The sequence below is a fragment of the Leopardus geoffroyi genome, chromosome C1, assembly GCF_018350155.1.
Source record: "Leopardus geoffroyi isolate Oge1 chromosome C1, O.geoffroyi_Oge1_pat1.0, whole genome shotgun sequence".
Taxonomy (NCBI): domain Eukaryota; kingdom Metazoa; phylum Chordata; class Mammalia; order Carnivora; family Felidae; genus Leopardus; species Leopardus geoffroyi.
Window position 1 is genome coordinate 160,050,633 of NC_059328.1, and position 15,719 is coordinate 160,066,351.

Here is a 15,719-nt window from a genome sequence, read left to right on the forward strand (position 1 = left end):
GGAGCATACCAAGTCTTCAATATTGATGAAATGCAATTTTATCTCCCATTTTCTTACAATTTACATAGCATAACTATTTCTTGGCATTTTCCCTTCTCTGGCTTTCCTTTTAAAGGCTTTATTTGTTGAATAATATAGACTAAAAATTAAAATAAAGTTGGACTTTCTCCCCTATTCATATGATCTTGTAAGTTTTCAAATCATACAATCAGAATAAAACAGCCATATAGAGCAAACGCTGTGGGAGGAAAAAGCAAATTTTCAAGATAAGTTATTCTGGAAATGTTGGCATTTTGAGAGTGCTTACAATAGTAAAATTTAGAGCAGTGATTTCACAACTTTTCTCCCGGTGTGACACTCATGATGGAGTAACATACTCCTGTATAATAGCCCTACAGACATTTCCTTGAACGTGAATCCCTAGATCCTTAAACAATTTCTTTGGGATAGACAAACTTACGTGTAAGTTTTGTGACACAGAATATGCACACTAATAATTTTAAACATATTGCCAAAGTGCATTTTCAGAGGCAATGCCAATCTACACTTTCAATAACACTGTGAGAATGCTCACCAATCGTTAAGTATCTGTCTACCTGATATGTTAAAAAAAAAAAAAAAAAAGGTGGTATTCCATTGTTGTTCTCTATAGCAATACTACATTTATAACCCAAAAAAGTGAGTTTGTTGTAGAAAGAAATCATTCTATCATTCAACCATTAGCCCTGATTTTCAATGTTACTATACATCATAACCACTTAATGCTTTTATGTAAGCTCATGCTCAAGTCCCCATTCCAAATTTAACCATCTCTGGAGAGAGACCAAAGGAATCCTCACTTTTAAAGAGCTCCAAAAGTGATGCCGATGTATCCAGGATTAGCAATAATCTATGTATATAATAATAAGACCTGCATATTCCATACTGGAAATTGTCTAAAATTAAGAAATTATTCTTAATATATTCTTCTATTAAAAATTAAAGACCAAAATTGTGACATATAGCTATAGCAGAAAACTCATTAGGATATAAGTCCAATGGGTTGTCATGGTTACTCACTTATTTTAGAAAATGAGAATTAATCATAATACTGTGTGCTGCTGACATAAAAATACATCTAATATTTTTAAAACTCTACTATAGTATAACACACTGAAACCGAATTTCTCAGTAATGTCAGCTTGTGCTGACTGCCCTTAAAATCCGGACTAAAAGCAGTATTTATCAGATAAAAACATTTGTGAAATGCTTTTAGTCCAGGCATACCTTGGACTGGCAAATCTGATGTTATTATAAATCATTTTAAATCTAAATATTGCCAAAAAAGAATACCTTTTTTTTTCTTCTTCAAAAGACTAGCTAGGATCATTTATCTAACTAATGAGTTATACATTATCTTAGTTATACAGAGAGAGGGTACACACAGTAGTTGAGAGTATCACTTTGAAATAAAACAGATACTTAGGTACTAGAATTTTGACTGTTAACTTACTATCTGTGGGCAAATTAATTAACCTCTCTGGACTTCTGTTTTCTTACTTAGGAGATGCGAAACTTACAGAGTTGTAATCTAGCTCCACAGGTAACATGCTAAAACTATTCTCTCTCCTTCATTAATAGGGTGGTACTCAACGAGAGGATTTCTGGCAATACCTGGAGATATTTTTGGTTGCCACAAGGGAGGGCAGTTGTGGAGGAGGAGAGAGGGGCTACGGAGATCTAGTATGTTAGGCAGAGACGCTGATGAACAACCTGCATTGCACAAGACAACCCTACCCCTAGCCCAGGAATTCTCCACCCCCAAATGTCAATAAAGTGAAGAGATGAATATGTAAGAACCACCTGTAGTTGTTGACGCAAAAGCTACCTGTATAGTACGGTACAACTAGAGTGGTGTTAAATTTATTCATTCAAAAAATATTCACTGAGCATATGCTATGGTCAAGCACTAGGCCAGGTTCCACTTTAAAGTATGTCTTCAGTCTTAGAATGACTTGGCATTTTTCTCTTCCAATCTTATTTGCATCAATCAGCTTAGAACTTTCTTGTCCAAAGAACAACCAATCACTGATGCTAAATGCACTTGTACAAAGGGAAACTTTAACAGCTAGCTGTTTATTTGCTTCCAAAATAAAAGGGTTACAGAATCATCATTTCAAGATTTCATGATTTATAAGAAACTGAAAGATTATCTAGACAGAGTATATAAGAATTTCCAAGCAGGGAGCCTGAATACTTTTCCTCTGAAAAAGCTTCTCAGATGATTTCGACACATACAGTCCTCTAACTTTATGGAAAAAGAGGCACAGTGACAGTATCAAACCCACATTTGATTTCAACTTTTCCTTCCAGGAGACTAAGGACATATATATTCAACTGGATAGATCCACTTCCTTTGCTGTGAACCCTGTCATATAACATATTTTAGGGTCAAACACTAACTTTTAGCTGAATATAACTCCTATAAAAGCATGTCCTTTAATGGATAGTAGTATAATTATAGTTTTCTTTTTAAATAAAAGGAAATTTTACAAAGAAATTCCAGGAATTTCACAGGAACTTCAAATCTTGTAATTTAGAAGTATGATTATTAGTCTTATAAGGGAAAGAAAAAAAAAAAAAACAAACTTACTCTTCTACTGAGAAAATGTCTTTATTAGTGTTATAAAATACACCAGTTTGCATGCACACAGAGTACTCTCCCCTTCAAGATGACATTGTTATTATACATATTACATACTGTATATAGCAACACTGTCATATACAGTGTTTTGGTTTGGCCCTCCTAACATAGTAAGAAGTAATGACAAAATATTACTAGCACAAAGACAAGAAAAGACAGAGGAACCCAATCAAGTAGAACACCACAAAAATTATTTATCAGACTAAAACATTTTAGAAAACAATTTAGGCAGCAGGATACAAAGAATATTTCTTAAAATTGATGAAGGTACTAAACTAGGTGTCTAACAATCTTGAGGAGCTAACAGATTTAAACAGAATAAAGTGAAAAACAAGGTAATTCACCAAAGGGAGGAATAGGCATGAAAATATAACTTTCAGTGATACTTAACAACACAAAACTAAATTCATTTTTCAAGTTTTCTTCTTTCTTACTAGGTGTTCAGACTAAGACATTAAAAAATTCTCTGGGTTATAAAAAATATACATAGACAAGTAAAACTTTAATGATTTTTTTTAACTCAATCTAAAACCCAAAATTTAAGGCCAGTATTTGCAGGCAACATGGATGGAAATGGAAGGTATTATGCTAAGTGAAATAAGTCAGAGAAAGACAGATACCATATGTTTTCACTCATAGGTGGATTTTGAGAAACTTAACAGAAGACCATGGGGGAGGGAAAGGGGGAAAAAAAGTTACAGAGAGGGAGGGAGGCAAACCATAAGAGACTCTTGGATACTAAGAACAAACTGAGGGTTGATGGGGGGTAGGGGAGAGGGGAAAGTGGGTGATGGGCACTGAGGAGGGCACTTGTTGGGATGAGCACTGGGTGTTGTTATGGACACTAATTTGTCAGTAAATTATATTAAAATAATAAAATAAAATTTAAGGCCAGTATTATCTATATTTTCAAAGAGAATCATAATTTCCAACCAACCTAGGATACCTAAGCATTCACTGCAGAAACATTTAAGCCAAACACTATTAAGAGGGCAAAAAAGAAATATGAAAAGTAGAGATGGGTATGAATAAAAAAAAGTAAAAACAGGAAATACTCTTACCAGTATTACCATAATCTAGCCAGTTAACTAATATAAGAAGATAACCCATTTAAATAATTCATACATATGTATAAGTTACACATGGAATTTTTAAATACCGTCTTCAACAAAGGAGATTTTACATTAAAAATAACCTATTAAAGAACTCAATACACAATATCCCTAGCTCTAGAAATGGAAATAATACCCTGCTAAAGCCAGGTTCAAGTTAGCTTTAGGTCTAATTCCCTAGTGTCAACTTCTATTTCCTCCAAAATATGAAAATAAGAAACCACACATGATGTGGTCCTTTGAAAATTCTTTTTAAAAAAGAACAAAACAAGCCATTAATGTTTTAAAGTATCTTTAATGCTATCACTTCAACTCGAATGAGAAAAAAATCTCATTTAAGTTTCAAGACTTCTACAAACTTAATTCAAATGACAAAGCTAATCAGAACTTTCATAAAATGACCTTCATTAATCAACATTAGAGGTAAATTAAGACAATCAAGGCACCATATCATATTTATCTTTCATTACAATCATTACAATTCTAAAAACGCATGTAAGTTTAAATGTCTAGATGCAACAGCTGTGCTGGCTTCCGTATATCTATAACTTAAAATCCTTAATCCTAAATAACTCAGAAATCAAATTCAGTTGGACCAAAAATAAACAGTAATTCAATGCCAGCGGACAGAGGGTTAAAGGATTAAACTTCCTCAAGGGCGGGGGGGGGGAGAGAAACATTCGGTTCTAGAAAAGAGAAATAATTTATTTTAAAATGATTAACTTTGATTCAGGTTATATAGAAGTACTATAAAAGATGAATATTAAACATTAAATTGAGGCAAAAATAAAGCAATTTGACATGTGTGTTTGCTTTACCAACATTATGTAATGTGTTGAATGTAAGCACACAGGTATAAACAGACTTACAGTGTGCTTCTCCAATATTATTAAAGATGACATAATTCAATTATATTTATATTCAGTCACAAATATTTCAACCTTAGTAAGAAATAAAGTAAGGCAGAGAAATATAAAATATATTCTAGGACATCAAGAGGAGACGGAGGGAGAAGAATTATGTTATTAGTATTCATTATAAATTCCAAATGAACTATACAATACATAATTTATCTTAGGATCTGGGGTAAGGCTGGGTGGGGACAGTAACTGCAAAGAATTTATAGAAAGTAGCAAAGGTCTTTGTGCTTAGAGAAGGGTCCTTCAAGAAGAACTGCAAACAGGTGAATAAAGGCAGATTTTAAAACTTAGAAAACACTGATAACCAAAGAATATGGGCTCCATTCTCTTATCCTCATAAAATAATCTGGACTCTCATCCAGCAGACAACGCACGTATATACTGTTTCTAACTCCTTGAGGCATTCTAAAACATTTAAAATAAGATGAACGGCCATCTCCCTCCATTCCCTACAAACTCCTTTTCTGGTCCGTCCCATAAAATTTTTATCATTCTCACACCCACAACCCATTCGTGATTCTCTCCTCCAGCTGATAACCTCTATTTCACTGTGAAGTATGAGAAAGGTCGTTTGGCTGGAAGTTTGCCCATCAGGGGAAAGGATGTACCCAGTCAATTCTATCTACAATGAACCCAATCAACCCAGGGTCTGGATCTTGGCATTTCATACCACCTCAAAAAACAAGTTTAAGTTTGATTCTATTTTCTCTCTTTACAGCACTTTTCTTGTCCCACTGTCACAGCTCTGCTATGAGCCCTTCCCTAGCACATAATATGTCAAGCCTGTTAAGACTCTAGATACCGTCTCCCTTCCTATATCATCAAGATTCTGCCAAGAGTAGTCAATATTTGCTGTCACTATTTCCTCACTATCCAATGTCTCCTTAACAGACTATAATCTGGCATCTTGTTACCATTAGTCTACTAAAACTAAGCCTAAGTGACAATTCTTAGTCACTTTTTACAGTCTTTATCCAAACTGACTTCTGTGACATTTAATTCTCCTTATTATTCTTCTCCTCCACTTTCTCCTCTTTTTCTTCCCACTGTCTGTCTACTTGCTTACCAGACTACTATTCTTTCTCTAGCATACCTATCTCACCTGCTAACATTTCCTAGCATTACAAACACTATCAAGATGAGTTCAGCTACAGAAGCAGTTTTTAAACTTTTGGGTCTCAGGACTCCTCCACAAACTATTAAAAGTGTTGAGGACCCCAAGAGCTTTTATTTATGTGGGCTATAATTATCAATATTTACTATTCTAGAAGTTAAAACTAAAGTTTTGAGACACCAGAATATACAAGTCATCAGAGTGATGATGTCATCATGTGTCATTACACACTAGAAATTTTCACACTGTAAATTCATGAGAAAATGAAAGTTAAAAAGCCAAACATGTCTTAGCATTATTGTAAAAAAGGCAAATAATGTCTTAGCATTACTATACAAATTGTTCTGACCTTCAGAACCCTCCGAAAGAGTCTCAGAGACACCCCCTTCCCCATCCCCCACCCAGGAATCCTTTAACACTCAAGGATTTAACACCCACACCAAAAATTCCTCTAAGTCTTCATCTCTAACCTGACCTCTTTTCCTGAGCTCCAGATAGCTCCTACCACCTAACTGAAGTACCATCTTCATTTGGTCAGTTCACAGATATTCAAACTCACTGTTGTCCAGAATTTAATTCATTACCTTCTAAGCCAAATCTATGTATCTTCCTTCTGTGTTATCTATCTTCATCAAAGGCACTAACATTCACCTAGAGCCAGATAACTCTAAACAACCCTAGGTTCTTCCCTTTCCTTCTTTACCCTCATTCAGTCATCAGACCCTACTGATTCTACTTTTAGAATCTAGTAGAATGTGAGAGCTTGTTAGAAATGCAAACCCCCACTCCAGACCTAAAGGCATAAGGAACCGTTGGTAATTCACTTGCACACTAAAATTTGAGAAGCATAAGCCTGGATGGTGATAATATCAATAACCAAAGTTAGAAAATCTGAAGGAGAAGGCAGAACCCAAAAGGTAAACTTGAGAACACTTTAATTAGCACCCTGCCCACTTTTTTCCCTCCTACTATTAAACTGTGGAGGTGAGCAGTTTCGTAAAGGTGGCAGTATTCCTTAACTAAATGATCTTCCCAACTTAGGTTTCTCCTCTCTCCCAACTCTATTCTCTGTACTGCCACCTGGGGGAGCCTTCCTCATCTCTACTTTGCGTTTTGTTTCTCCTGCTGAAATGGCTCGCCATTATCTAGACCAAAGTCCAAATTCCTTAGTACAAAGAACAAGGGCTTTCAAACCCTGATTCCTACCAATCTTTCACCATCCTTGCATATCCTACCTACACCAGAAGTCTGCAAACCAGGTGAATCACACAGGCAGATTATGTTTTTTAAGCTTCTTGGGTGATCTAAAGTGCAGTTGGGGTTGAGAACCACTACACCATGTCTTGAACAAAACTATTTGCCATGCTTCCAGGCAAACGCAAAAAGCATATCATAGTACTCTCTGCCTGCCTTCTCATACTTTGCCCTTGTGTTCTGGGATGAATTCATAGCCTTTCTAACAACTCAATCACCAGCTCTTCTTTAAAGGAAGACTTCTCTTTTCTCCCCTCTTCTCCCCTGCAGGCAGATGGAATTGGGGGGTTCTTGCTCTTTGCTCCCATACCACCTTGAACTTCTATCATAGCATAATCTACACTGTTTATGAAGTAGTCTGTTCTACTAGACAATGATCTCATGTGAACACAGGGATTGTATCGTACTCATCTTTTATATTCTCTGTGCTTGGACACAGAGGCTAGAAGATAACAGATATGTAATAAATGCTTACTGAAAACACAGCAAATTTTTGGAGCCTATCAAACAGACCTAGAATGATGTAAAAAAAAAAAAAAAAAATGAAGCAAAAACAAGACCAATCTACTTCCTATCTACTAGGCAATTTCATTAACAAAGGGAAAAATCTCTGTTCTAAATTCTACATTTAGTAACAAAAAGCAAATCTATGTATGAAGTAATTCACATCTGAGCTGAAATGAGAAATTTCAGTTGAAGTAGATTCAAATCAGCCTAACAGTGAATATCAGATGCTTTCAGTTTTAACAGTACAAGGATGGAAAACAGAAGGGTTCTGGGTGTCTGAAAAGAGTACTGGGTAGGAGGAAAGAGCCCAATTGAAGAAACAAAAGCTCAGGATATATATTAATATGCACAAATAAAATGTGAAAATAAGTAACAGGAAGAAGGGCTAAAAGAATTGAGGATGCGGTAGGGTAGAGGTGGGTGGCAGAGAACTGCTATTTTTTTTTTCAAATAAACTTCTAGTACTGATTGTTCATAAAAACAAAAACTATTATTTAAGAAAACGTAATGGATCAAGGGATGGATTACCAAAAAAATAAAATGACACCAGAAGACAATGAAATACTACATAAACTTTACTACGAGGTGTATCAGGAAAAAAAAAGCAGTACTCCACCCTACAATTGTTTACTCCCAATAACTTCATTTAAAGACCTACAAATACCTGTATTTTGAAGCGTGTAAAATTTCATCCCAAGGAAATTCATTAATTAAAGTATCTTAATATAGAAATAAAACCTGGAAACCATTTTCCAGATAAGTAGCTTCCTAAATGATAAGACAAAAAAAATTCCTTCTTCAAATCTTAAGGAAAAAGTGTAAGCTGTAGACCTTTCCAATACTGTGCCACTTGACTTAATGATTAATTTTTAAAAATTCCAGATACAGAACACAGAACAGCAAAAGCTCCAAAATTTTAAGACTTTCTATTCCTTCCTGAAATGTCAAATTTCTATACAAATTAAGCTAAGTATATGCAATGCTTAGCCAAATTGTACTTCACTGTAAATTACACTATGGTCTTAAAAGAAAAAATTTTAACTACAAATACAGCCAAAAGCGACTCTTAGAATTCTTTAAAGGGAAGTGGTACTTTCTTATAGACTCATTCTTTTAAAGAATTGAAATACTCTATCTATGGCTTATATTGGGAGCATGGGTACCTATAAAGGACATGGAAACATATAACTACTTTAGGTGATCTAATTACTAAGTTTTGCCATTAAAAAAATCTCTCAAAAATATCAGATTTGGTGAAGAGAAAAGGGAAATATCTAAAACTATTTTATTACCCTTCATAACGTAACAGCCTATGAAAGAAAACACATGTGAAATTACTAAATAGACCAAAATCTGGAAATATCAAGAAATGTTCCAAAGTCCAGGAGATATAAAGTGAAAACATTCTTGATGTAGCTTCTGAAAAGCTGTACTCTGACTAAATCTAAACCTACACTTTGTAAGGACCTAATGTAAATGTGCTAATTTGAGAACAAACTAAACTGCGATAATCTGGTACTACAGGGGCTACTAACGCTTACCTCAAGGGAACCTACTGCAGATAAAGTCCCGTCACTTGCACAGTCCTTTCAGCTGCCTGCCAGTTGTCTCTGTGGAAGGGAAAGCCTGATGAGTGAAAACCCTATGCCACACTCCTCTGGAGTGTCAGGGTGCCTGCATAGAACTGCACAAAACTGTCTACCTAGAGAGTCCTAGATGTTTTCAATAACACAGGACTTAAAAAGATGCCACCTTTGACATTCTCTTTCCACGAACACCAAAACCAAATGGCTAAGAGTTACTAAATGCTAATGACCTACTGATATTATCAAAGAGATATATCTACACTAGCCCAAGTAGGAAAAAGACTAAAATGGATCAAAGAGAAATAAGTTAACATTGAAAGGAAAACACAAACACACATACACACATACACACATACACACACACATGCATGCGTTGAAAAGTAACACAATGCTATAATCTGAGCAGAGGTTGTATCCACAAAAAGTGATGTTGTTGCATCAGCAAGTGAATGCTAAAACCCAAAGAACTTCCTATCTACATATGTCAAAAAAGATGCTATTAAGTACATCATGCCCATTGTTAACTATACCATGGATCCAAATGCCTACTTATAAAATCCCACGTATTTTCTTAGTGGGGTCAGTAAGTGGATGGGAGGGGAGAGGATTTTCCAGGTAGTTTTAAATATGAAAAGTGAAAAACAACAGCATGAAATTCCACAAGAAATTTCCAAAAGAGAAAAAATATGTGTATCTACATCTCAGTACACAAACCCTTACTCAGAACCAAACTAAGAGGGGAGTATAACAAAAAACAGTGGAAAACTGTAGTACATAGTTCAAAAACCACTTTCATCTACTAGAATTATAAATGGCCAGTAACTGTCTTCCATCAAGAACACTTATAACACTAATGTATAAGTTCAGCTACATAACCAAAGAAACTATATTTTCTTACTAATGCCAAATAGTCTTCAGTCTGAATACTGTGCTTCATAAGGCAGAACAAAAATGCTCCCATCAGAAACTTTAGCATTAATGCTTATTAGCACAAAGATGGGGGGGGGGGGGGACTATTAAAAGAAAAAAGGTGATTCCAGCTTTTACTTTAATAGCACCATATTTAAAATGAAGTTACTTACCTCAGATTCTTTGTCACTTAAAGATCCCAAGCTTCCAAAACTGTGATTAGAACTTTCATTATTTGTTGAGGCCTGTTAAAGATTTTTAAAAAGGTAAAAATTAGGAATAATTTTAAATGAAACATACTACAAAAGGTAAACTATCTTCATAAGTGAAAATAAAGTATGATTCCTTTAAGCAAGGAAGTTAAATGAAGTAAAAATGAGAAATATCAACTTCTTAACACTATAAATATCTTGGAAAGTTTTATCAAGTCGATAAAGATCTGTATTTCAGGAACTGACTTGTTTTAGCTGACTTTTTAGAATACTAAATTCAAGAACAAAGGAACTGGGCTATTACTAGGATAACAAGATCCCTAAAATTAGTACCCAACATATAAAAAATGATGCTTCCTTAAAAAAAAAAAAAAAAAAAAAAATGTATTATTTGTGCTCCTTAATTCCCTTCACAGTCTCATCAAATTCCATTATATACCATCCACACCCCTTTGCCTTTTTTTATATAAAACAAACCAGGCAATCCCTGGGGTTTTGTTTGTTTTGGTTTAGGCTTGATCCCACAAACCATGACCTGATCATGACCTGAGCCGAAGTTGGACGTTTAACCAACCGAGCCACGCAGGCACCCCTCCTTTATAATGTATTTTTAAAATTTTTTAAATGTTTATTTTTGAGAGAGACAGAGAGAGAGAGCGAGCAGGGAAGGGGCACAGAGGGAGACGCAGAATCCAAAACAGGCTCCAGGCTTTGAGTTTTCAGCACAGAGCCCAACTCGGGGCTTGAATTCACAAACTGCAAGATCATGACCTAAGCTGAAGTCAGATGCTCAACCGACTGAGCCACACTGGCGCCCCTCCATTATAATATTTTTAAACAGTGACGGGATGACATTTGCTATGTTTCCAATATGTTTCTATGATGCCCATTATTTTGTATACTTTTTTAGACCATCAGCTTTAGATCAGTGTCTTCCAGGAGTGTTCAGATCAGAGGATGACAGACTATGGCATATTTATCAAAGATGATGCATGAATAACCTATGTGTACAGGCAGGCCAGTTGATATCCCTGTTTTTCTCCAATCTGTTAAGAGTAGGAGCTAATCCTACTGTTAAAAGGTTGGAAGTTGGCCTACAATTACTCTTAGGCTAACTTCTAAACTGATGACTCTTGAGTCCTTGCATACATGTCTAGTACTATGCTGGACAATGTAAAGGCTGTTTTCAACACAAACCACCAGCAGTGAAAGTGATTAAGATTCAAGCACTATTTGGAAGAAGGTATAATTAGAGCAAGATTATTAAACACCATAAACAGCCATTAAGAAGTGATAAATTAGATTCAGAAACAATGGAGGCTGTACCCTGTTTTTGAATATCCCCAAATCCTCAGATAAAAATATAAACCCAAAACCCACAGACAACATTTACAACAAAACTGGCTGACAAGGAATCTCCATGAATTCCCCCAAAAGAGAAGGTAGGGACAAATCACCAATAACCACAGGAAATGCATCATAGGAGAGGAAGCAAAAGGAAACAATGACAGATCTGAGAAAAGAGACTCTGAAAACAGCAATTTAAGTACAATGGCTGTCATTGGAAGGGTTTCTGTCCTTTCCAACAGAGATTAAGTATGGGAGGACCATGGTGAAGTGTGAAGAAGTTGGAGCAATCTAGCCTCTAGCTACAAACTCTTAACACATCCCTCAAAAGGGTATCACAATGAAGATAAACTACTGGGTGCAGAATCAAAATTGAGCACAAGAGGTACAATGAAGATAAAGGAAAGAGAATATTCAGATAAAAGTGAGGAAGGGAGCAAAGCCTAGAAATTTCAGAAAGCAGATGCCACACTTTTGAAGAGTGCCCAAAAACAATAGCAGAGAGAGCTCTGTAAGAAAAGCCATTCTAAACCACAAAAATGTAAACAACCGAAAATGATGTAGGTCAATCCCATGAAGTTATCATAAGAAAAAGAAGAAAAAGAAAAAGGAAACATGGGATAACATCCTGATAATAAAACCATACCAGGAATACATATCCACAAAAGAGTATGAAAACTATACCTACTATTTCAAAATGAGCTAAAAAACATTACAAAAATGACTCAAGACATGAAAGAACATAAAGCTGGTTTCAAAAAACTGAGATTTAAGGTTAACAGAAATCAGGAAAATAACAGAAATAAGAAAAAAAAGTTTCAGAAATGAAGATTAAGCCTGAATGAACGTAAGAGAAAATACATACATGTAATGCTTCAAGAGAACTAGAAGGTAAAAAGGAGAAACATTTCTGAAATTCAAATGAAGGGATAAAAAGGACTGAGAAGGCAACAACTAATGAAGCAATAAAAATTCAACATTCAGGTAAAATAAGTCTTTAAAGAATAATACCAGAAGAAAACAAATAGTAAAAAGTATAATTCAAAAAATCTCCTTGAAAATTAAAAAAAAAAAAAAAAAAAAAAAAGGAAACTACCAACAGAAAAGCACACCGTACACCTAAGAATACCAACCCAGAAAGCCAATATCAAATTTTTCTAAGGAAACACTACATGCTAAAAGAAAATGGAGTAACATACTTAAGATATTCAAGAAAACATAAATGAAGAGTTTTATATTCAGTAAAATGGATTTTGGGGACGCGTGGGTGGCTCAGTCAATTAAACATCTGATTCTTGATTTCGGCTCAGGTCATGATCTCACAGTTCATGAGTTTGAGCCCGTCATTGGGCTCTGTGCTGGCAGGGTGGAGCCTGCTTAGGATTTTCTCTCTCTCTCTCTGCCCCTCCCCTGCTCATGCTCTCTCTCTCTCTCTCTCTCTCTCTCTCTCAAAATAAATAAACTTAAATTTTTAAATTGATTTTTAACACATAGAAGGCACTGATAAACTGCTATCAAAATGTCGGGAATCAATACTGCTCCCATGAGCCTTCCAAAAGAATCTAGAGAACAAGTATTAGATAACCAAAATGAACAGAATTTCAACCTAAAAACTAATGGCAAGCAACATTATTTACTTGTTGATAAAGATTAAATGAGAAGTACAAGGAAGAGAGCATAAAATATAATGGCTAAAGCATGTCAAGTTGTTAATAATAAAATACTGTTTTAAAATAGGAGATGGAAGAGTATGGAAAGCACAAGCAAAAATGGTAACGGTTTTTGGTAATCTCTTTGGTCACGATGATAATACAACTATTATTTTAAGACTGCTATGTGTAAGATATGGAAAGGAGTGAATAACTATGTGACCTTCTAATTCTATCATCTGCTTTATGTCCTTGAGAACCACAACTTTTAGTACAGAAGAAAGAAAATAGAGATGTTAAGTAAAAACCTTGTAAGTTCCGATTTGAATTGAAAGTATAAATATAAATTCATAAGGTGTTTTTAACTTTTACAACAAACAACAAAAAAATATAATGGAGATTCTGTAACAAGTAATTGAGTATCTCATCATACCAACATTCCCTCAGAAAACTATATATTCTGGAAAAAAAATAAAAAACAACTACCTGAAGGTATCTGAGCAACCAAAAGTAGGCAGAATCTGGATAGGATATAATATCTGGAAGAAAGGAATAGAACTGGGTAGGTTTCCTATTTCTACAGCTTTCACCTGAAGAAAGGTCCTAGTCTGAACAGCACAGAACAGCTGGAACTTGGATCAAAATATGCAGTCTTACCGGCCTGAAAAACCAGAGGTTGGAGCTACTGCAACAGCTGGAAAGTGAGAGGGCATACGCTGGAGGAGAAATAACCACAAAACAGAATCCCATATTCTACATATTAACTCTACCCATGTCTATGGCTGGTCACTAATATATACATGGGTGAAACAGACTCTAAGCAGTCCAAATAAGGCTACAACAACTAAACAGAATAGTCAGCCACTGTCTCCTGTGGGGAGAGACAGCCTGGAGTTTAGTCCAGCCAAAGTAACTGCTTGTTAACACAAATAAAGACCAAAAAATCAACTTTCTCCAGAAGAAGACACCAAACCCCACAGTCACTATAATGTATCATTTATACTGTGAAGGATATAATACAAAATTCTTAAACATATAAAGAAACAAAAAAATGTGATACATACTCAAGAGAAAAGACAATCAATAGAGACCAACCACAAGTAACCCAGATACTGAAATTAGCAACAATCTCAAAGCAGCTACTGTAAGTATGCTCAAGATGACAAAGGAAAATATGCTCGTAATAAATGAACAAATTAGAACTTTAAGCAGAGAAATATAAAAAAGAACCAAATGGAAATTCCATAACTGAAAAATTCACTCTCTAAAATAAAAAATTCAATGAATGGGCTTAATAGCAAAATGGAGAAAGTACTGAAAAGATAAAAAACTTACTCAAACTAGAGAGAGAGAAAAATATTTAAAAAGAGTTGGCTCTTGGACACTGAAGCAGTCTAACAAAAATTTACTTGGAGTCATAGGAGAAGAAAAGGGGCAGAAAAAATATGTGAAGAACAGCCAGAAAATTCCAAAATTTGGTTAAAGACATAAATGTACAGATTGAAGCAGCTCACTGATTTCTCCAAACAGAAATACAAAGAAAACCATAACTATGTACATTATAGTCAAACTACTGAAAACCAAAACTAAAGAAAAAAATCTTACCACAGTAAGATATCACCTCACACCTATTAGGATGGCTATTACCAAAAAGACAAGAAATAACATGTTGGCAAAGATGTGGAGAAAAGGGAACCCTTGGCCACTGTTGGTAGGAACGTAAACTAGTACAATTCAGAACATTTCATCCTAAAGCAGCAGAATATACATTCTTCTCCAGTGCACATGGAATGTTCTCCACAACAGACCACATACTGGGACACAAATCATCTCTCAACAAGTACAGAAAGATCGAGATCATACCGTGCATATTTTCAGACCACAACACTATGAAATTCAAAATCAACCACAAGAAAAAATTTGGAAAGGTAACAAATACTTGGAGACTAAAGAACATCCTACTAGAGAATGAATGGGCGGGGCGCCTGGGTGGCTCAGTCGTTGAGCGTCCGACTTCAGCTCAGGTCATGATCTCACGCTCCGTGAGTTCGAGCCCCGTGTCGGGCTCTGTGCTGACAGCTCGGAGCCTGGAGCCTGCTTCAGGTTCTGTGTCTCCCCCTCTCTCTGCCCCTCCCCTGCTCATGCTCTGTCTCTGTCTCAAAAATAAATTAAAAAAAACATTAAAAAAAAAAAAAAGAATGAATGGGCTAATCAAGAAGTTAAAGAGGAAATTAAAAAGTTCATGGATGCCAATGAAAATGATAACACCACAACCCAAAACCTCTGGGACGCAGCCAAGGCGGTCACAAGAGGGAAATATATAGCAATCCAGGCCTTCCTAAAGAAGGAAGAAAGATCTCAGGTACACAACCTAACCTTATGCCTTAAAGAGCTGTAAAAAGAACAACAAATAAAACTCAAAACCA

The 15,719-nt window shown here is 35.3% G+C and overlaps 1 protein-coding gene across 2 annotated transcripts in view; it reads right to left on the minus strand.

Moving 5' to 3' along the window:
* Window positions 1–15,719, minus strand: part of TLK1 (tousled like kinase 1) — a 147,019-nt gene that overhangs the window by 73,119 nt on the left and 58,181 nt on the right. Inside the window, exon 3 of one of the 2 annotated variants that reach the window (XM_045480166.1) lies at window positions 10,259–10,330. The exons of the other annotated variant lie outside the window; for it this stretch is intronic. Within the exon in view, the coding sequence (XP_045336122.1) occupies window positions 10,259–10,330 (72 nt within the window). The remainder of the gene's footprint in view (window positions 1–10,258; window positions 10,331–15,719) is intronic. 2 annotated transcript variants of the gene reach the window in all.